The sequence below is a fragment of the Oncorhynchus masou genome, chromosome 18 (genome assembly GCF_036934945.1).
Source record: "Oncorhynchus masou masou isolate Uvic2021 chromosome 18, UVic_Omas_1.1, whole genome shotgun sequence".
In the NCBI taxonomy this organism is placed as follows: Eukaryota; Metazoa; Chordata; class Actinopteri; order Salmoniformes; family Salmonidae; genus Oncorhynchus; species Oncorhynchus masou.
Window position 1 is genome coordinate 21,466,124 of NC_088229.1, and position 22,762 is coordinate 21,488,885.

General features: G+C 39.9%; 2 protein-coding genes across 4 annotated transcripts; both read left to right on the forward strand.

The window, feature by feature from the left end:
• Positions 1-136: 136 nt before the first annotated feature.
• Positions 137-7,161, forward strand: LOC135504202 (glucose-induced degradation protein 8-B homolog). Its single transcript, XM_064922550.1, has 5 exons — positions 137-202; positions 2,997-3,130; positions 3,328-3,524; positions 4,131-4,328; positions 5,890-7,161. Exons 2-5 carry the CDS (start codon positions 3,004-3,006, stop codon positions 6,061-6,063), a joined length of 696 nt encoding a protein of 231 aa, XP_064778622.1. The 5' UTR covers positions 137-202; positions 2,997-3,003; the 3' UTR covers positions 6,064-7,161.
• A 321-nt stretch (positions 7,162-7,482) lies between these two features.
• LOC135504203 (voltage-gated purine nucleotide uniporter SLC17A9-like) lies at positions 7,483-21,131 on the forward strand. 3 transcript variants are annotated; one of them, XM_064922551.1, is made up of 13 exons: positions 7,483-7,778; positions 12,491-12,688; positions 12,871-13,010; positions 13,100-13,199; positions 13,343-13,467; positions 13,790-13,886; positions 14,053-14,149; positions 14,308-14,395; positions 14,497-14,531; positions 18,888-19,003; positions 19,147-19,202; positions 19,491-19,520; positions 19,650-21,131. In XM_064922551.1, the coding sequence occupies exons 1-13, from the start codon at positions 7,645-7,647 to the stop codon at positions 19,817-19,819; spliced, it is 1,386 nt and encodes a 461-aa protein (XP_064778623.1). In that variant the 5' UTR covers positions 7,483-7,644; the 3' UTR covers positions 19,820-21,131. The 3 variants fall into 3 exon arrangements, with proteins under 3 accessions (XP_064778623.1, XP_064778626.1, XP_064778624.1); XM_064922554.1 differs by lacking the exon at positions 14,497-14,531 and having other exon boundaries at positions 19,650-19,788; XM_064922552.1 differs by lacking the exons at positions 14,308-14,395; positions 14,497-14,531.
• Positions 21,132-22,762: the final 1,631 nt, after the last annotated feature.

The window sequence follows — 22,762 nt, forward strand, 5'->3', positions numbered from 1 at the left end:
GTTCCACGAAATACATTTCTAACTGAAAGTTTTTGCAACGTTGAACCCTTCTGAACAGACCCCATCACTGCTGCTGTTCCTTGGTAACCATGACATCATTCCACTGGCCAATCGTAGTTTTGTTTCCCCAAATCACGTTCGGTTGTCGTGATTCACGCGAGAGAGCTTGAAGCAACTACACATCCGTAGCCGATTGTTACAGGTATATTTAATTGAACAATAAAGCTGACTACTATATTTGATAGCGATAATATATTATTATTATGTATCGTATTGTACTCTTCACTCATGTTACAATTACATGTTGGTGGGTGATGCACCAACAACCTAACGTTAGCTAGCCATCTAGCTAGTATCAACACAACAAATAACGATAGTTAGCGAGCTAATTTCAGACTAAATGGTTTGGTGTGTGAGACCAGAATATTTGCTCTGTTCCTCGTATAGATGGTAGATATGATATCATTGTTAATACCCAGCTAACCTTTCGAATATAAAGGATTTAGTTAGCTACATAACTAACGTTGTTTTGTTCTTCAAACACCACTCGACCACACCGAGGTAAAGTTGGTTTTATATTCACACATTCGAACATTCATCCTAAGCCATTTACACATGTACAAATCAATAACTAATTCACCGTTTGTCACAGAAACATCAAACTAGGTATGATTTATTCTATAAATGTATAGCATACTTTGCAACCTTTTTTTTGTCGTTGGAAAAATTCCAGTTTTGATTGGATATAAATACATAAAATCTATTAAATGTAATTTGAAGAAGTATAAATCAATAAGTAATTCACCATTTGTCACAGAATCATCAAACTAGGTATGATTTTTTTTCTATGAATGTCTAGTATACTATTACAACCTTTGATTTGAATAAACATTCCAGTTCTGATTTGACAGAAATACATTAACATCTATAAAATGCCATTTAAAGCTATATAAATCAATAACGTGTTCACTGATTATGACAGAATCATCAAGCAAAGTATGATATTTTCTATAAATGTCTAGCATACTTTTACAACCTTTGTTTTGAGGAGAAATTACAGTTTTCATTTGATATAAATACATACAATTTATACAATTATATTTAAAACTGTATAACTCAATAACTAATTCACCATTTGTCACAGAAACATCAAACTATATATGATTTATTCTATAAATATTTAGCATACTTTTTAAAAACGTTGTTTTGAGTAAAAATTCCAGTTTTGATTTGATAGAGGGCATGTAGTACGTCTAGAGGGCATGTGGTCAAAGTTCTAACGAGTCTGTTATACCCTATTAGAAATTCTGCATCTTCAGTCATATTAAATTAGATTAGAGGAAAAAACTACAGGATGAAGGGGTCAGGCCTTACTAACAAAGAAGACAGGTGAATGGATCAAGAGAACTAAGATGATCAACATGGAAGTTCCACAATGGAGATAAGGAAAACTAAGAGTGAACCATAACATACACTAACGTTCAAAGGTTTGGGGTCACTCAACTGGCAGCTTCATTAAATAGTACCCACAAAACACCAGTCTCAACGTCAACAGTGAAGAGGTGACTCCGGGATGCTAGGCAGAGTTGCAAAGAAAAAGCCATCTCTCTCTGTCCAGTGTCTGTGTTCTTTTACCCATCTTAATCTTTTCTTTTTATTGGCTAGTGAGATATGGCTTTTTTATTTGCAACTCTGCCTAGAAGGCCAGACTCCCAGAGTCGCCTCTTCACTGTTGTCGTTGAGACTGGTGTTTTGCGGGTACTAATTAATGAAGCTGCCAGTTGAGGACTTGTGAGGCGTCTGTTTCTCAAACTAGACAGTCAAATGTACTTGTTCTCTTGTTCAGTCGTGCACCTGGGCCTCCCGCTCCTCTTTCTATTCGGGTTAGAGCCAGTTTGCGCTGTTCTGTGAAGGGAGAAGTACACAGCGTTGCATGAGATCTTCAGTTTCTTGGCAATTTCACGCATGGAATAGCCTTCATTTCTCAGACAAGAATATACAGACGAGTTTCAGAAGAAAGTACTTTGTTACTGGACATTTTGAGCCTGTAATCGAACCCACAAATGTTGATGCTCCAGACACTCACTAGTCTAAAGAAGGCCAGTTTTATTGCTTCTTTAATCAGACCAACAGTTTTCAGCTGTGCTAACATAATTACAAAAAGGTTTTCTAATGATCAATTAGCCTTTTAAAATGAGCTAACACAATGTGCCATTGGAACACAGGAGTGAGGGTTGCTGATAATGGTCCATAAAAAATCTGCTGTTTCCAGCTACAATAGTCATTTTCAACATTACCAATGTCTACACTGTATTCCTGATCAATTTGATGTTATTTTAATGGACAACAAATGTGCTTTTCCATGTTGATCCTCTTGGTTGTCTTGGTCCTCTTGATCCATCGACCTGTCTTCTTTGTTGGCCAGACTTGACCCCTTCAATCTGTAGTTTTTCCCCGTAATTTAATTTAATATTACTGAAGATGCCGAATTTTATGTCAGGCCCATTCTAATAGGGTATAACAGACTCGTTAGAACTTCAACCACACGCCCTCTAGACAGACTACATGCCCTCTATCAAATCAAAACTGGAATTTTTCCCTAAAACAAAAGTTGTAAAGTATACATTTATGGAATAAATCATACATAGTTTCATGTTTTTGTGACAAACTGTGAATTAGTTATTTATTTATACAGTTTAAAATGGAATATGATAGATTTGATGTATTTCTATTAAGTCAAAACTGGAATTTCTACTCAAAACAAAGCTTGTAAATGTATGCTAGACATTTGTAGAATGAATCATATCTAGTTTGATGATTCTGTGACGTGGTTAATTAGTTATTGATTTTTACATTTGTAAATGGCTTTTAGCGAATGTCTGATGAATGTGTGAATATAAAACCAAATTTACCTCAGCCTCGACCACAGTCACTCTCGACATGTCGGTGCAATTACTACTTGCTAGCTAACATATTTTTTTATTTAAACTTTGCAGGATCCCAATGTCAATGATGAATTACGCGGAAAAGTCAGAAGATATTACTAAAGATGAATGGATGGACAAACTGAACAATGTACACATACAGAGGGCGGACATGAACCGGCTCATTATGAATTACCTTGTGACAGGTATTCCACGATTCACACTTTTGTGTCAGTTGCTGCTAAAACAACCTCCAATCTGAGCCGCTCTCTATCCAAGTTAACCTTTCTGAATCTTCAGCTTGTCTCTACTTACAGAAGCAGAATCCCACATTTTACCTTGATCTATCCAGTTGATTTTTCTTGTGATTTTGATGGTCTCACTCTTGTCTGTGTTTGTGCAGAGGGGTTTAAAGAGGCAGCCGAGAAGTTTCGGATGGAGTCTGGGATCGAGCCCAGTGTGGACCTGGACTCTCTAGATGAGAGGATAAAGATTAGAGAGCTGATCCTGAAGGGACAGATACAGGAGGCCATCGCACTCATCAACAGCTTACACCCAGAGCTGCTTGACACCAAGCGCTACCTGTACTTTCACCTGCAGGTAAGGATGCCCTCGGGACTGATTTAGGATCAGAGCTTGTCCAAGACAACAACATCTATTGTGGATGTTCATTGCCCACACCAAAACACTTGATAAAACTTATATTTCATTCCTTTGCCAGCGGCATACCACCCTACATCCAACTGCTGGCTTGCTTCTGAAGCTAAGCAGGGTTGGTCCTGGTCAGTCCCTGGATGGGAGACCAGTTGCTGCTGGAGGTGGTGTTGGAGGGCCAGTAGGAGGCACTCTTTCCTCTGGTCTAAAAAAATATCCCAATGCCCTAGGGCAGTGATTGGGGACATTACCCTGTGTAGGGTGCCGTCTTTCACATGGGACGTTAAACGGGTGTCCTGACTCTCTGTGGTCACTAAAGATTCCATGGCACTTATTGTAAGAGTATGGGTGTTAACACCAAGTGTCCTGGCTAAATTGCCAATCTGACCTTCATACCACCTAATCATCCCCAGCTTCCAATTGGCTCATTCATCCCCCCTCCTCTCCACAGTAACTATTCCCCAGGTCATTGCTGTAAATGACAATGTGTTCTCAGTCAACATAAAAAGCCCCTCTCCATTTCTTCTCTCCTTCCCCTTTTCCTCTTTGTAGCAACAGCACTTGATTGAGTTAATTAGGCTGCAGGAGACAGAGTCTGCATTGGAGTTTGCCCAGACACAGCTGGCAGAGCAGGGGGAGGAGAGCCGTGAGTGCCTGACAGAGATGGAGAGGACGCTGGCTCTTCTTGCGTTCGACAACCCAGAAGAGTCGCCCTTTGGAGACCTGCTTAACATGATGCAGCGACAGAAGGTGTGTCTGTGTGTCGCCTATCATCTGTAATAATTGTTTATTAGGCTATTATAAACTGGGTGGTTCGAGCCCTGAATTCTGATTGTCCGACAGCTGTGGTATATGAGACCATATACCACTGGTATGACAAAACATTTCTAATTACGTTGGTAACGAGTTTATAATAGCAATAAGGCACCTCAGGGGTTTGTGGTATATGACCAATATACCACGGCTAAGGGCTGTATCCGGGCACTCCGCGTTGGCTCTACTCCAAAAATCAAACAATGACTATGAGATTAAAGTGCAGACTATCAACTTTATTTTGAGTGTATTTTCATCCATATCGGGTGAACTGTTTAGAAATGACAGCACTTGTTGTACATAGTTCCCCCATTTTAGGGGAGGAAAAGTATTGGGAAAAATTCACTTATGTGTATTAAAGTAGTAGAAAAAGCTTGTGACTGAAATTTGGTGGATCCATTTGCTGTTTGTTTTGTGCCCAATAGTAATGAATGGTAAATAATAATGTATTGTGCATTTTGAAGTGTTTCGAAACATTCTATTCTTATTTACAATAAAGGTGACTTCAAAATGCACAATTCATTATTTACCATGAATTTCTATTGGGCACAAAATAATATGAAACACCACCAAAACAAACAGCAAATGCATACAACAAATTTATGGAGTCACAAGCTTGATGTAGTCATTGTGTGCTATGAATATGGGACCAAATACTAAACTGTTTACTTCTTTAATACACATATAAGTGAATTTGTCCCAATACTTTTCCTCCCCTAAAATAGGGGGGACTATATACAACAAGCGCTGTAATTTCTAAACGGTTCACCCAATATGGATGAAAATATGCTCAAATTAAAGCTGACAGACTGCACTTCATAGTCATTGTTTGATTTTTAATCCAACCTTTTGAAGTATTGACCCTAAAGAAGAAGGAACAAATAGAAAACCCTGTCCCGATAATTACAGAGGTCACTGTATTTTTATGTGGTAAAGAGACCAATCTAGCTTCAAATCGCTCTTTCCCAAGCCACCTCCATAGGTAGTGTGGGACATGTGTACCCCCTCTGAGTGGTATAGTGTAAAGACAATGGCTCTCTGATGCCACATGCCCATGCAAGAATGACCTTAATTATCCTAATTCCAGGAGACAGTGTTTTTGTTGTTAGCCAAATTGAAAATGAAATGCTTTTAAAATTTCCACACATTTGTGAATCATTGCATTAATCAAGTGTGCAACATTATGTGCAATATGGTTTAGATCCTTATTTTGTTTGTCTATATACTATGGTATTTACAGTATGCTAATAGCTGCAAACACACATGAAGCAGGAATGTGGCTTTGGCCACACCACATCCAATATTAATGTAAAGATACTGTAAACAGATAAGTTGCAAATCTGATGTTGAAGAGTCAGCTCTTACTACACATATTTTACTAATGTAAAGAAAGAGCCTTAATGTGCATGAGTAAAAGGGTCTCTTTTTGGGGGTGTTCTATGTGTGACTGTATTCCTGTAATTTAAACACCTTTCTTTCTTTTCTCAATGCTCTTCAGGTGTGGAGTGAGGTGAACCAGGCTGTGCTGGACTATGAGAACAGGGAGTCAACACCCAAACTGGCCAAGCTACTCAAGCTGCTGTTATGGGCTCAGAACGAGCTGGACCAGAAGAAAGTCAAATACCCCAAAATGACAGACCTCAGCAAAGGCACTATTGAGGATCCCAAGTGAAATGAACGAGCAGTGACATGGACTACCACACTTCCTTTCTCCTATTTATAAGCAGTCAACGACTGGATGATAACGTAATAATAACATATATTATATACCAATATAAATACTTTTTTCATGTTGCATATATGAGAGGACTTAATTGATTGTGCAAACAGTATATGGCTGTATTTTAAAAAGTGACAACTGCTATGATGATATAAACATTCAACAGAGTACCCACATTTATAGACATTTTGAAAGACAAATTTAAATTGCTGGTTTATATTTGATTACTTGAAAAATAAGTATTATTCACTTTTACTTGAGTATCATGGTGAGTTCTGAGTATCATTTTGTTTTATTTGTTTTTAAGCCACTGGGTTGCCACGTTGAGTATGGGAGTTATGATTTTATACATATAAGGTAGAGTTTAAGACTAAATTAGACTCATGTGTAAAGGAAAGAGAGGAATAGGCTATACGCCACTTTTTCTAGATAAAGGGTTTGGATTAAGTGGAAACTGTGTTACCCAGCCTTTTATCTACTGTACTTTGATAGGTTCTAACCGGTCTTCTGGTATTAACCTGTCTACTGCTGAATGAAATTATTGCTTACATGGAAATACGGGTTTCTTTTAAATGGTTGGCTGAGTTTACATTCCCTTCTGTCTTTGAAAGACACATGGAGCTCTGCCTTGTTTTGTTGAGGATTGAAAAGTTGTAGATGGTGGAAACCTTGACCTTTCACAGTAGAAGGGCTGTACTTATTTCTCTCCTACGGGAGTAGAGAGAAGTTCGGTACACATGACCAGTTTGCTATTAAGAGTTAGTTACCAGTTAGAATTTTTACATTTACTGCCCAGATGCATGTAGTGTAATGTTGTTGAATTGGTTAAGGTCATTACAGAAGCACTCACGCCTTGTTTATGTTATGTGGGAGTTGAAATATGTTTATTTTGTACCTGCTGCTAAATGTCCAGTCTTCATTTCATACAACTTTATATTGTACTGTAAGACAATGTGATCATAGAGACTACAGATAACTCCCCTCTTATTATTGGACGTTTTTTGAGGTAATATTTGCAGATATGGAAATAAACAATTATTTTGAGTGACAGTTTTATTGAAATACGGCCTTATACAGTAGGTAATGTATGACAATCCATTAAGAGCATTGTTTCCTGCATTGTGTAGCCTTGCTGCTCAGGTTAATTTATTTATTGGGAATGTGCAATTTATTGTGAATGATGAATAGTAGGTCACCATTTGAAGCATTGGCTCACTACTGCAGCGGCCGTGGAATCTGAGGGCGCGTTCTAAATTGTAAACCCTCGCGATCACACATTGTTGATTGACTGCCGCTATTTACAAACTAGACGAGCTGGAACGCGTTCTGTGTTGCACTGATTGCAAGAAACCAGTCATTCAGCCAGCCAAGCTGTCAGAGAGATATGCATGTTTCATGTTGCCCACTAGTTTTACCTGTCCAGCTTGTTTGCCAAGGCTGTGTCCATATTTTCTTTAATCAAAGCGCACGTTTCCCGACGAAATCTACGTGTAGAGCTGTGGACGGTGAATTTGAAAATACACCAGACATTGAATGGCATTGTGGCAAATATTTGGTGAAACTAAACATAACTTGGAAGTTCCCGGGAAAAATATTCCTAACAAAGTATTCGCATACAATGGTTCGGAGGGAGAGGAACCACAGCGGCAGACTGCGATATGGCCCAGGTAAGGAGTTGGATTATGCTTTCGGTGCTTTGCCTATGGCAGAAGCTGAAAACGATAGATTTGAAAACGTCTTCACTGTAGCGGTTACGTAGTGAAAATAGACATGTCAAGCAATGTTTTTTTATAATACATAAAAGTCTCAAAAGTATTTGGTATTGAAATACACAGTCGTGGCCAAAAGTTTTGAGAATGATAAATGTTAATTTCCACAAAGGTTGCCGCTTCAGTGTCTCGATATTTTTGTCAGATGTTACTATGGAATACTGAACTATATTTACAAGCATTTCATAAGTGTCAAAGGCTTTTATTGACAATTACATGAAGTTGATGCAAAGAGTCAATATTTGGGTTTGCAGTGTTGACCATTCTTTTTCAAGACCTCTGCAATCTGCCCTGGCATGCTGTCAATTAACTTCTGGGCCACATCAGACTGATGGCAGCCCATTGGAGTTTGTCAGAATTTGTGGGGTTTTGTTTATCCACCCGCCTCTTAAGGATTGACCACAAGTTCTCAATGGGTTAAAAGTCTGGGGAGTTTCCTGGCCTTGGACCCAAAATATCAATGTTTTGTTCCCCGAGCCACTGAGTTATCACTTTTGCCTTATGGCAAGGTGCTCCATCATGCTGGAAAAGGCATTGTTCATCACCAAACTGTCCCTGGGTGGTTGGAAGAAGTTACTCTCGGAGGATGTGTTTGTACCATTCTTTATTCATAGCTGTGTTCTTAGGAAATATTGTGAGTGAGCCCACTCCCTTGGCTGAGAAGCAACCCCACACATGAATGGTCTCAGGATGCTTTACTGTTGGCATAACACAGGACTGATGGTAGTGCTCAAATTACTTTACCCATGTCCTCAGCATTCCAATCCCTGTACATTTTCCAGAATATCAGTCTGTCCCTGATGTTTTTCCTGGAGAGAAGGGGCTTCTTTGCTTCTTTCTTGACACCAGGCCATCCTACAAAAGTCTTCGCCTCACTGTGCGTGCAGATGCACTCACACCTGCCTGCTGCCAATCCTGAGAAAGCTCTGTACTGGTGGTGCCTCGATCCCGCAGCTGAATCAACTTTAGGAGACGGTCCTGGTGCTTGCTGGACATTCTTGGGTGCCCTGAAGCCTTCTTCACAACAATTGAACTGCTCTCCTTGAAGTTCTTGATGATCCGATAAATTGTTGATTTAGGTGCAATCTTACTGGCAGCAATATCCTTGCCTCTGGGGCCCTTTTTGTGCAAAGCAATGATGATGGCACGTGCTTCCTTGCAGGTAACCATGGTGGACAGAGGAAGAACAATGATTCCAAGCACCCCCCCCCCCCCTTTTAAGCTTCCAGTTTGTAATTCGAACTCATTAAGCATGACAGAGTGATCTCCAGCCTGGTCCTCGTCAACACTCACACCTGTGTTAACGAAAGAATCACTGACATGATGTCAGCTGGTCCTTTTGTGGCAGGGCTGAAAAGCAGTGGAAATGTTTTTTGGGGATTCAGTTCATTTGCATGGCAAAGAGGGAATTTGCAATTAATTGCAATTCATCTGATCACTCTTCATAACATTCTGGAGTATATGCAAATTGCCATCATACAAACTGAGGCAGCAGACTTTGTGAAAATGTATATTTGTGTCATTCTCAAAACTTTTGGCCACGACTGTACATATATATTTATATATATTTAAGTAATAAGCCCCGAGGAGGTGTGGTAAATGACCAACATACCACAGCTAAGGGCAATGACACAACGCGGACTGCCTGGACACAGCCCTTAACCGTGGTATATTGGCCATATATCACAAACCCCGAGGTGCCTTATTGCTATTATAAACTGGTTACCAACAATTAGAGCAGTAAAAATAAATGTTTTGTCATACCCATGGTATACGTCTGATATAACATGGCTCTCAGTCAATCAGCATTCAGGGCTCAAACCACACAGTTTATAAATACACTGCTCAAAAAAAATAAAGGGAACACTAAAATAACACATCCTAGATCTGAATGAATGAAATATTCTTATTAAATACTTTTTTCTTTACATAGTTGAATGTGCTGACAACAAAATCACACAAAAATTATCAATGGAAATCAAATTTATCAACCCATGGAAGTCTGGATTTGGAGACACACTCAAAATTAAAGTGGAAAACCACACTACAGGCTGATCCAACTTTGATGTAATGTCCTTAAAACAAGTCTAAATGAGGCTCAGTAGTGTGTGTGGCCTCCACGTGCCTGTATGACCTCCCTACAACACCTGGGTATGCTCCTGATGAGGTGGCAGATGGTCTCCTGAGGGATCTCCTCCCAGACCTGGACTAAAGCATCCTCCAACTCCTGGACAGTCTGTGGTGCTACGTGGCGTTGGTCGATGGAGCGAGACATGATGTCCCAGATGTGCTCAATTGGATTCAGGTCTGGGGAACGGGCGGGCCAGTCCATAGCATCAATGCCTTCCTCTTGCAGGAACTGCTGACACACTCCAGCCACATGAGGTCTAGCCTTGTTTTGCATTAGGAGGAACCCAGGGCCAACCGCACCAGCATATGGTCTCACAAGGGGTCTGAGGATCTCATCTCGGTACCTCATGGCAGTCAGGCTACCTCTGGCGAGCACATGGAGGGCTGTGTGGCCCCCCAAAGAAATGCCACCCCACACCATGACTGACCCACCGCCAAACCGGTCATGCTGGAGGATGTTGCAGGCAGCAGAATATTTTCCACGGCGTCTCCAGACTGTCACGTCTGTCACATGTGCTCAGTGTGAACCTGCTTTCATCTGTGAAGAGCACAGGGCGCCAGTGGTGAATTTGCCAATCTTGGTGTTCTCTGGCAAATGCCAAACGTCCTGCACGGTGTTGGGCTGTAAGCCCAACCCCCACCTGTGGACGTCGGGCCCTCATACCACCCTCATGGAGTCTGTTTCTGACCGTTTGAGCAGACACATGCACATTTGTGGCCTGCTGGAGGTCATTTTGCAGGGCTCTGGCAGTGCTCCTCCTGCTCCTCCTTGCACAAAGGCGGAGGTAGTGGTCCTGCTGCAGGTTTGTTGCCCTCCTACGGCCTCCTCCACGTCTCCTGATGTACTGGCCTGTCTCCTGGTAGCGCCTCCATGCTCTGGACACTATGCTGACAAACAAAGCAAACCTTCTTGCCACAACTCGCATTGATGTGCCATCCTGGATAAGCTGCACTACCTGAGCCACTTGTGTGGGTTGTAGACTCTGTCTCATGCTACCACTAGAGTGAAAGCACCGCCAGCATTCAAAAGTGACCAAAACATCAGCCAAGAAGCATAGGAACTGAGAAGTGGTCTGTGGTCACCACCTGCAGAACCACTCCTTTATTGGGGGTGTCTTGCTAATTGCCTATAATTTCCACCTGTTGTCTATTCCATTTGCACAACAGCATGTGAAATTTATTGTCAATCAGTGTTGCTTCCTAAGTGGACAGTTTGATTTCACAGAAGTGTGATTGACTTGGAGTTACATTGTGTTGTTTAAGTGTTCCCTTTATTTTTTTTGAGCAGTGTATATATATATATATATATATATATACATAATTTTGAATTGCTTATGTTAAGCAAACCAGATGGCACCATTTTCTTGTTATTTTAATTTACGGATAGCCAAGGGGCACACTCCAACACTCAGGCATAATTTACAAAGGGAAGCATGTTTGTTTAGTGAGTCCATTTAGTGAGTATTTTTACTTAATTACTTTACACCACTGTAGACACTTATCTTGGGTTCAATATGTGTTTCGGTAGCCTGGTCCCAGATCTGTTTGTGTGATCATGTCAACTCCCTGTCATTCCAGTGACAAGGAGCTGACAGGATAACACAAACATATCTGGGACCAGGCTAGAGTTTCTGTGTGTTCACAACATTCACAATGGTTGTTAGAAGCTCCAATGTGAAAGTAGATTTAGATCTTGGTCACACTTTTAATTAATTTGCACATATTTGTAGTGTTTTACTGCTCTATGTAACTTAACAGAAGTATCTAATATTAAACTAGATCCCTGTTTGTCTTTAAATTAGACATCACACAAAATACTATAAAAAATATTTTAGCTTGCTCTGTCTGCTGAAACTTTTATCCAATGCTGGTGGCTTCATTAAGGCACTTCACTTGATGTAGTCAGACAAACTGGTTTGCTGTCTTCTCTACTGATACATAATGCTGAGCTATTTGTGCTTTTTGAGGTTGGTTCAGATTCAATATTTTTTTAAACACCCTGAAACTACTTCCTACGGCTATGCTCTATGTCAACTCACTGTCTGCATTATTCTTGAGTAGAATAAATAAACTCAGACCAAGACAAGTAAATGACCAATGGATTATTGTAATTGTAGTTGATTACCAAATGTGCAGAATATTGGTCTATTGGAAACTACAACTCCCTACTACATAGCACAGTTCAGGCTGGATCTTTATCTCTAGAGAAACTATGCGATGTGCGCATTGAGTTCACAAAATATATTTTTTTAAACAAAATGGAATTCAAATCATTGAACAGTTGTTGTTTAAAAGTTGTTTAAAAAACGAAAAATAACTGAAATTTTGGTTAATCGCTCAGCACTACTGATACATGATGTTCTGTAGGGAATGAAATGATAAAAGACCAATTATCTGTTTTTTACATATAGTGTAATGTAGATTATCAGTATTATCATCCATCATTACCTCTCCCTCTCTTTCTTGCTATTTGCCCCCAGACCATTGGCTCAAAAGTGGACGGTGATGCTCTTCTTGGGCACGTGTCTCCTTTACTGTGCCAGGATGGCCATGCCAATCTGTGCTGTCAACATGGCCACCACATTTGGCTGGAGCAAGACGCAGTCGGGTGTGGTAATGGGGGGCTTCTTCTGGGGTTACTGCTTCACTCAGGTGCTGGGAGGTCATGTCAGCGACAGGTGGGTCAACCTCTGGTGGTCTGAATGAGAGAAACAATGGCTACCTATTGGGATTGGGATTTGTATTATTTGAGCTTGAATGATTGCCTGTTATATAATGTCCATGTTAGAAGCTGGAAATCACCTTTCTTGTGTGCTGCGAAGACTGCTCTGACTCTGCTCATGATTGTTTGTTTTGCCAGAATTGGTGGTGAACGGGTCCTACTTCTTGCCACTACATCCTGGGCTTCCATTACATCATGCACCCCTCTGTTGGCGCAACTGGGCATCAGTTCCCTCACCTCCATGACGGTGGCCAGATTCCTTATGGGGCTATTACAAGGTGAGAGGGTGGAAACAGAGAAAGTCTCTACCCTCTGTCTCCTCTTTTGGAATGGGTTGGTAACTTTGATAACAGCTGCTTTCTCTCAGGTGTCCACTACCCCTCTTTGGCCAGTCTTTGTTCCCAACGAGTGGATGAAGGGGAAAGAGGCTTTCTGATGAGTACCATGGGCAGTGGCTCTTATATGGGGTAAGTTATACATGTAATAACTGAACACAGGTCTCTAATTATACCAACATCCATCTCTGATTTATAATTTAATCATAAATAGCTTAATCTGAAATATGTTCTAAATGCTTCTTCCTCATTGTGCTTCTATGCTTGTGAGTCAGAACACTGATGGTGGGAGGACTGGGGTCCGTGATGTTGGAACGCTATGGCTGGGAGAGTGTGTTCTATGGCGCTGGTCTGCTCTCGGGACTGTGGTCATTGACTGTGTGGAGATTTCTACTGAGAGGTACTCTAGGGTAGCAATATAATAATCTATAGAACTGGTGCTTTTTGCATGAATATATTTTGTTTTAAAGAATCAAAAAATGTGCATTGGATGTGTTGTATGTAATAGTTGTTTCATTGAATTAAGTGGTTGTTCTAGGTTCTAGATTTCATATGAGGTAGGCTTCTATAATATATTTCTAGTTTGAAAGTATCTACAAAATGTAATGCATGTATTATACATGTTAGTTGTTTCACTGAATGACGTGGTTGTTATGTATGATTCAAGAGGTTGGCTGCTATAATCATACTGCTTTATATGGTAATGTGTGTTTCGGTTGCAGGTCAAATGAACACAAACCAAGTGCTGTCAAGCCATGGATCCAGTTCGGGTCTGTCAAAGAAACGCTGGCTAAAAATGTTCAAACAGCCCTCTGTGTGGTACAGCTTTATTTTTTGCATATATTGATTGTGGATGTAATACAGTATGGCACGTGGATGTTATACAAATGTTTTGCAACTTCTTGTATTTACCTTGATGTTGCCTGCTTGCCTGGCTCTACTGCTTTTTTTAGTCTCTTGTTCTCCCTCTTTCACATCTCTTCAGTGCCATGGTCTTTGCTCACCTATGCTTCAGCAGTACTTGTTACTCATTGATGTCATGGCTACCAACCTTTTTCAAAGATACATATCCGCACGCCAAGGTATTAAACCTTTATCTCTTCAGCCACTTTCTTTACCTTATCCAAAAAGCATGTCTTAATTATACTGGTCTTCTTCACCCAAAATAATAAATTGTGTAACCATTGCAATTTAGTGTAATCTGTATTGTAACTCATACTTCTAATATATGTTATTCCAGGGATGGGTGTGTAACGTAATTCCATGGTTGGTTGCAATCGCATCTGCGCTCTTTGGAGGCATAATTTCGGATCACCTCATTCAGCAGGGTACAAGAATGTCAGATTAGAGTACAACATTTGTTTGTTTTGCTGCTTCCTTAGTAAGTGATTGAAGCCATTTCATAGTCACAGACTGTTTTTTGTTCTAGGATTTCGAACATCATCTGTTAGGAAGATGATGCAGGTAAGCCTACCTGGTTTAGAATCGTTAACTTCTATTCTTGTGTAACTGAACCCAATATTCAGTGTGTTTGTGGACAGAGAGAAGGTACAGGTACAGCTATACATAAGAGATTTGTTCAGACAGGTTAGAGCTCCCCATTTTCATGCCAGACAAGGCAATCAGACATATCCTTGGGGCTCATGCAATTATTTCCCCTGACTAACATACAGTGAGGTCTGGAATTATTGACACCCTTGAAAAAGATTAGCAATAATGACTGTATAAAATGGATAATGAAAAAACTGTTAAAAAATTATTATAATAATTTAAACATTTGCTCAGAGAAAGATAATACTTTTTTCTCAAAAAGGTAGGGGTGAAAATTATTGACACCCTTAAAGATTCTTATAAATAAAGTAGTCAACGTTTAGTCTTTGGTCCCATATTCCTGGCATGCAATGAATGGCTATATCAAGCTTGTGACTCTACAAACTTGTTGGGTGCATTTGCAGTTAGTTTCGGTTGTTTCAGATTATTTTGTACCCAATAGAAAGTAATTGTAAAAATGTATTGTGTCATTTTAGAGTCACTTTTATTGAAAATAAGAATAAAATGTTTCTAAACACTTCTACATTAATGTGGATGATACCATGATTATGGATCATCCTGAATGAATCATGAATAATGATGATTGAGAAATACAGAGGGTCAAAGATCATACCCCTAAGACATTATCAATAACAGGGGAGGTTAGCATGTCTTATCTGTGACTCTCTGTAACTTTCTCATGATTCATTCAGGATGATCCGTAATCATGCTATCATCCACTATAATGACATACAACATAATGACATACAACAATAATGACATGAAATAATTTGAAACACGATCAAAACGAACTGCAAATGCATCCAACAAGTAGAGTAGAGTCACAAGCTTGATGTCATTGCGGGATAGGAATATGCTACCAAATACTGAACTTTTGATTACTTTACGAGAATAGTTAAGGATGTCAATCATCTTGATCCCTATGTTTTTGAGAAAAATTATATAATTTCCCTTTTTTTTCATACAATATAGCTCAGTATTTGAATTATTTATTTTATACAGTCATTATTGCTCATCTTTGTCAAGGGTCTCAATAGTTTCTTATCTGACATAACAGGATTAGTTACAGTTCAGTGGCTTGTGAAAGTTTTTACCCCCATTGGCATTTTTCCTATTTTGTTGCCTTACAACCTGGAATTGACATGGACTTTTGGGGGTTTGTGTCATTTGATTTACACAGCATGCATACCACTTTGAAGATGCAAATAGTTTTTTCTTGTGAAACGAAGAAGAAATAAGATAAAAAACTGAAACCATGAGCATGCATAACTATTCACCCCCCCCCCCCAAAGTCAATACTTTATAGAGCCACCTTTTGCAGCAATTACAGCTGCAAGTCTCTTGGGGTATGTTTCTATAAGCTTGGCACATCTAGCCAGTGGGATTTTTGCCCATTCTTCATGGCAAAACTGTTCCAGCTCCTTCAAGTTGGATGGGTTAAGCTGGTGGACAGCAATATTTAAGTCATACCACAGATTCACAATTGGATTGAGGTCTGGGCTTTGACTAGGCCAATACAAGACATTGAAATGTTTCCCCTTAAACCACTAGAGTGTTGCTTTAGCAGTATTCTCAGGGTCATTGTCCTGCTGGAAGTTGAACCTCCATCCCAGTCTCAAATCTCTGGAAGACCAAAACAGGTTTCCCTCAAGAATGTCCCTGTATTTATCAGCATCCATCATTGCTTCAATTCTGACCAGTTTCCCAGTCCCTGCCGATGAAAACCATCCCTGTGGGGATGGTTTTCTCGGGGTGATGAGAGGTGTTGGGTTTGCACCAAACATAGCGTTTTCCTTGATTGCCAAAAAGCACAATTTTGAGCTGGTCAATCTCTGGTCAATCTGACCAGAGAACCTTCTTCCATATGTATGGGGAGTCTCCCAAATGCCTTTTGGCGAACACCACACGTGTTTGCTTATTTTCTTCTTTAAGCAATGGCTTTTGTTCTGGCCACTCTTAGGTAAAGCCCAATTCTGTGGAGTGTACGGCTTAAAGGGGTCATATGGACAGATACTCCAATCTCCTCTGTGGAGCTTCGCAGCTCCTTCAGGGTTATCTTTGGTCTCTTTGTTGCCTCTCTGATTAATGCCCTCCTTGCATGGTCCATGAGTTTTTGTGGGTGGCCCTCTCTTGGCAGGTTTGTTGTGGTGCCAAAATATTTCAACATTTTATAATGGATTTAATGGTGCTCCGTGGGATGTTCAAAGTTTTGGATATTTTTTTATCACCCAACCCTGATCTGTACTTCTCCCCCACTTTGTCCCTGACCTGTTTGGAGAGCTCCTTGGTCTTCATGGTGCTGCTTGCTTGATGGTCCCCTTGCTTAGTGGTGTTGCAGACTCTGGGGCCTTTCAGAACAGGTGTATATTTACTGAGATCATGTGACATATCATGTGACACTTAGATTGCACACAGGTGGACTTTATTTAACTAATTATGTGACTTCTGAAGGTAATTGATTGCAACAGATCTTATTTAAGGGCTTCATAGCAAAGGGGGTGAATATATACAGTTGAAGTCGGAAGCTTACATACACTTAAGTTGGAGTCATTAAAACTTGTTTTTCAACCACTTCACAAATTTATTTTTAACAAACTATGGTCTTTGAAGTCGATTAGGACATATACTTTGCATGACACAAGTCATTTTTCCAACAATTGTTTACAGACAGATTATTTCACTTATAATTCACTGTATCACAATTCCAGTGTGTCAGAAGTTTACATACACTAAGTTGACTGTGCCTTTAAACAGCTTGGAAAATTCCAGAAAAATATATCATGCTTTCTGATAAGCTAATTGACATCATTTGAGTCCATTGGAAGTGTACCTGTGGATGTATTTCAAGGCCTACCTTCAAACTCAGTTCCTCTTTGCTTGACATCATGGGAAAATCAAAAGAAATCAGCCAAGACCTCAGAAAAATAATTGTAGACCTCCACAAGACTAGTTCATCCTTGGGAGCAATTTCCACGCAGCCATCATACTGCTCAGGAAGGAGACGCGTTCTGTCTCCTGTAGATGAATGTACTTTGGTGCACCAAGTGCAAATCAATCCCAGGACTAAAGCAAAGGACCTTGTGAAGATGCTGGAGGAAATAGGTACAAAAGTATCTATATCCACAGACAAAGATCGTACTTTTTTGAGAAATGTCCTCTGGTCTGGTGAAACAAAAATAGAACTGTTTGGCCGTAATGACCATTGTTATGTTTGGAGGAAAAAAGGGGAGGCTTGCAAGCCAAAGAACACCATCCCAACTGTGAAGAATGGGGGTGGCAGCATCATGTTGTGGGGGTGCTTTGCTGCAGGAGAGAGTGGTGCACTTCACAAAATAGTTGGCATCATGAGGCATAAGGACCACAAAGTCAAGGTATTGGAGTGGCCATCACAAGGCCCTGACCTCAACCCCATAGAAAATTTGTGGGCAGAACTGAAAACGTGTGTGCGAGCAAGGGGGCCTACAAACCTGACTCCGTTACACCAGCTCTTTCAGGAGGAATGAGACAAAATTCACTCAACTTATTGTGGGAAGCTTGTGGTAGGCTACCCAAAATGTTTGACCCAAGTTAATCAAAAGGCAATGCTACCAAATACTAATTGAGTGTATGTCAACTCCTAACCCACTGGGAATGTGATGAAAGAAATAAAAGCTGAAATAAATCATTCTCTCTACAATTGTTCTGACGCACCACTTTTCTGTTGTTTTTTTGATCGAATTTTTGAAACAATACATTTTTTTAATTTCAATTCACCAATTTGAACTATTTTGTGTATATCCATTACATGAAATTCAAATAAAAATCCATTTAAATTACAGGTTGTAATGCAAAAAAATAGGAAAATGCCAAGGGGGGTGGATACCTTTGCAAAGCACTCTATCTCTTGAAATAGGGAATTTAAGTTAAAGTGGCACTCCAGTCTATTTTTCACCTCTTTATCACCTGATTTACTTTACAAAAGGTTTTGACATAGCACAAGTGGGGGGTGTGCTTTTCCTCTTTAGTTCTCTATTGTTCCTCAAGCAAGGGTGAGGCTGATGACATCACAGATTCCCATCAAAATGACTCCTTAAATGCCCTACTCCCTTGAAGTTTGCACTTGTGTCTAAAAAACACAATTTTGTTCAAAACTTTTTTTTTTACCCTTCAATGTGTGTACTTTACTGTCTTTATACTTTGGTTGTCACTTTTCAAAATTAAATGTTCATAAATCGCTAGAGGACATCTTTAAACAAGTCCATCAGTGTGTTTCTCTCTCTCCTCATACAGTTCATGTCCATGGGTGTGTCCAGTGTGTTCCTCCTGCTACTCTGCAGACCACTCTCATTCCCTTCCGCTGTGATCTTTGTCTCTGCTGCTGTGGGCCTGGCCACCTTCAACAGCAGGTGTGTTTCTGTGTGTGTTCATGTAACATTATTCAATCCACATAATAGAGGTATACCCGTATTACTGGATGAGAAGGGTAACTTCTCATCCAGTAATATAGTTATTAGTATACTAACCCGTTGTCATTGTCCCCATGTGCTAGTGGTGTGTCTGTGAATGTACAGGACCTAGCCCCATCGTGCGCTGGAGCCTTGTTTGGTCAGTTTTTTAAAACAATTTTAAAATTGAACCTTTATTTAACTAGGCAAGTCAGTTAAGAACTAATTCTTATTTACAATGACGGCCTACACCTGCCAAACCCGGACATCGCTGGACCAATTGTGCCCAGCATCGTCTGGGTTTGGCCGTTGTAGGCTGTCATTGTAAATAAGAATTTATCTTAACTGGACACTGTCAGTGTCTTTGGGTATCATTGTCTTCCTATTCCATTTTGATTGACAAACAAATATTTTGTTCCCAAAAATGAATATATTTTTTTCTCCACAGGATTTATGAATATGTGTGGAGCTTTCACAGGTAGGTATTAAATATCAATCCCCCATGTATACTGTACATCAGAATGATATAATGCTCACGGTTAAGTGTATTATAGGCCTATGTACTGTATTTGACTGTGTAAATGAGACCAGTTTGTGTATCCCACAGGTCTGGTGCTGGTCTATGTTTCTGGATACCTGATTGAGGTCACAGCTTCCTGGGGTTACGTGTTCTCACTCTTCACAATGGTGAATACCATGGGCCTCGGAGTATTCCTCATGTTTGGAGAAGCCAACCGTGTGGACTTGTGGAATTTGTCCGAAGTCACTCGTGTATGACCCACACAAAGACACTGCCAATAACTTAGTGTGTATATCTGTGTAGGCTATAATGTCAGTCTAACAAAATGGTTTGTGTAGAGGATTGCAGGCCTAACTACAATGTGCCTATGAAAAAAATGACTTGTTTCTGACATGTTTTAAATTATGCCTTCGTACACCAGGTCTGAGAATAAGTTGGTTTAAAATATTTATAATTCAATGTTGCTTCACTTGGTAGAACTTTGAAAACATTATTTATTGTCCCTGAAATTGAAAAGTGAAACAAGACAACAGTAAACATGTCATCCCCCATGAATGATGCATCGACCCCCATTGGGCCAATTGAGATATCTTGTGTGACTAACACATTTTAGTTGACCACAGATGAGCTTTTATATATCTAACAATGAAAATAAATGTCTTTAAAAATGGAGGGCAGTTAGCCTGGGTACCTGTCCAGGTCTTGACATTCAGGTAAATTTGCCAGTGGCACACTGGGCCAGTACCAAGTGAAAACTACTGGCCTGAATTTTAAAATTACTGACCCAGGCCAAGATATCAGGAAAGCAAGCATAATTTAAATCTGGGTGATTTCACGTTTCATTTACAGTTTGGGCAAATACCTTATATTATAGCCAACCATATAATCACATATTTATTTACACTGATTGTTTGGAAAACAAAAATAAAACCATGCCCCACTCTCAATGATGACATATAGCCTATATTAAACCGTTTAAAATGTAATATTCCCCTCCAAAAATTAGCCTACTAGCATATTGATGAAAAGCAATATCTTTATATGGTCCATATGATCAGGCAGGTGTGCTATTTTAGCAATACCCCAAAGGGCTAATCATTAGCTATGTCACAGACTAAATATGACCTTGTTGCTTGTATAATGTCTTTAAAAAAAACTCCCACTGGCATTCATAAAATCATGTAATTGTTATGTTTATAAATAGTGTAATTGTGTGAATTGTACAGTTAATAGAGGCCTACGTAAAACACATGTGAATGGCTGACGCGATTCACGCAGTAACTTTTTTTAATTGTCATGATAGACACTAAAGATTGTAAAACGCTGCCAATTGGAGTTGAGAAATAAATTATAGCCCTATAACACTGTAACGCTGGGATCCCGCTCTTTTCAATAATTTCCATCAAAACGGTTGTATTTTCCAGAGATTGCATTTAAGATTGTTGCGCAGAGACTGGGTTTATTAGAACCGATTCATTTCTGCGCAGCAATCAGCAGTGTCCATAGTTCTGCGCTCTTGTCACCTGACAGTTGATATTCAACGAATAAATAAACGACATTGCTCATGAACAGTTTCGGGAATTAATCTGATTTTTAAACAATTATATAGGCCTAGACTACAGCATAGCATTATTACAATATTGATTTTTGTATTTAACCAACAAGTGATTTGTGTAAATAGGCTAATGTTCATGTATTGACAAGCAAGCAGCTCCATAGTGTAGGCCTACATGGTCCGTGGGCCTTACATAAACCTTTATTTGCTAATAATGACATCGCTATGTCTGATATGAAAAAGATTGAAAGGTGGAGGACTTTTGAATGGCGTGCGGATGTTCAACAGTGAATTGATGGGCTCCCCGCCTCCACCTAGACGGGTGTATCCAGGAAGTTGAGGAAGGGCGTCACTTGAGATGAACAGGGAAGGCTTTGACATTATTGACACCGCTTGGAAGCAGGTTGATAACAAGTGTGAAGCGTCAGTTGTTGGGAAGATTGTGAATGTATGAATACAAGTAGCTTATATAGCCTATATATTTTTGAAAATTTAGTCTACTGTCCCAAGCGGGCCATATGAAAGCTTGATTAACTGGCCAGGTCAGCCGGTAGCCCTGAATGTCGAGCTTTGCAGTCTCTCGCTCATCCACTCCTTATATAGCCTATACTCCATGTCATGTGCCAAATAAAAAACGCCACCTGCTGGAAAAGACAGATTTTGTTCCGAGTTATCCCTCTCGCTTAGCCTATTCCTCTCTGGTGTGACTCACAAATATCAGTTAATAACTATTGCTCCCGCCTTGGGCCAATTAGTGTAATTTTGTAAATGCCAGATTTCAATGGCAAAACGCATAATTCACCCACCTTTCGTAAACATCGGGCCAGTGCTGTCCGAGATATCTCGTGTGACTAACAGATGGAGAGACAGAAGGACGATGGAGACCGATCCACAATCCCTCCCTAATTTAACTTTGGGGGACAATAAACAAAGCTAGTAGAAAGCAACTTTACGAGCATCAGTGCAGTTTCAGCACCATAGCCAGTGGAGAGTGACTATGGTAATGCTACACGTCATTCGGGGCCACCTGTTTAGACCCCCCCCCACCCAGAAAAAAATGTATATTTCTACCGTAGCTTTGATGGGACTGATCATGTCAACATCATACTTTCAATTTCTTAGCTAGCAAGCTAACCCAATTTGTAAGTCGCTCTGGCGTCTGCCAAATGACTTAAATGTAATGTAAATGTAAGCTAGACAAGCAGTCATCATCATGAATAAAGTTGACAATGTACTGGCAAATCCTTTCAATCCTTGTCATATGAAGAGAAAGTATAGCTAAAACGTAGCTATTGAACATAAACAATACACAACAAGTTGGAAATCGCAAATGTAGTATGATCTAAAATAAAGACGTGCGACAATGAGGTTCTAGCTCCTGCCTGTTTATTAACCTAACCCTGCATGTCCTACATAGGTACCGATACCCCCAAGGGACATCCTACGACATCTTCCCCTCTCCCTTGAACAAGAACTCAACATGCATAATCACTGAAGCATAACTGAAATGCAATTTGGAAACTAGTATTATTCTCTAACATGCTACTTCCCATCCTGAAACAGTATGAAAGCATTAAATCACACAGTATGAACATTAACTTAGGTACAGTCTCTTTTTGCTGGGTATGGTCCCCAACAGTATGTT

Coding starts and splice junctions, on each gene's coding strand:
- LOC135504203 (XM_064922551.1), top strand. CDS start 7,645: ATGGCATTGTGGCAAATATTTGGTGAAACTAAACATAACTTGGAAGTT. Junction 19,004..19,146: donor CTGGCCACCTTCAACAGCAG/GTGTGTTTCTGT, acceptor CCCATGTGCTAG/TGGTGTGTCTGTGAATGTAC. Junction 19,521..19,649: donor TATGTGTGGAGCTTTCACAG/GTAGGTATTAAA, acceptor TGTATCCCACAG/GTCTGGTGCTGGTCTATGTT.
- LOC135504202 (XM_064922550.1), top strand. CDS start 3,004: ATGTCAATGATGAATTACGCGGAAAAGTCAGAAGATATTACTAAAGAT. Junction 3,131..3,327: donor TATGAATTACCTTGTGACAG/GTATTCCACGAT, acceptor GTGTTTGTGCAG/AGGGGTTTAAAGAGGCAGCC. Junction 4,329..5,889: donor ACATGATGCAGCGACAGAAG/GTGTGTCTGTGT, acceptor AATGCTCTTCAG/GTGTGGAGTGAGGTGAACCA.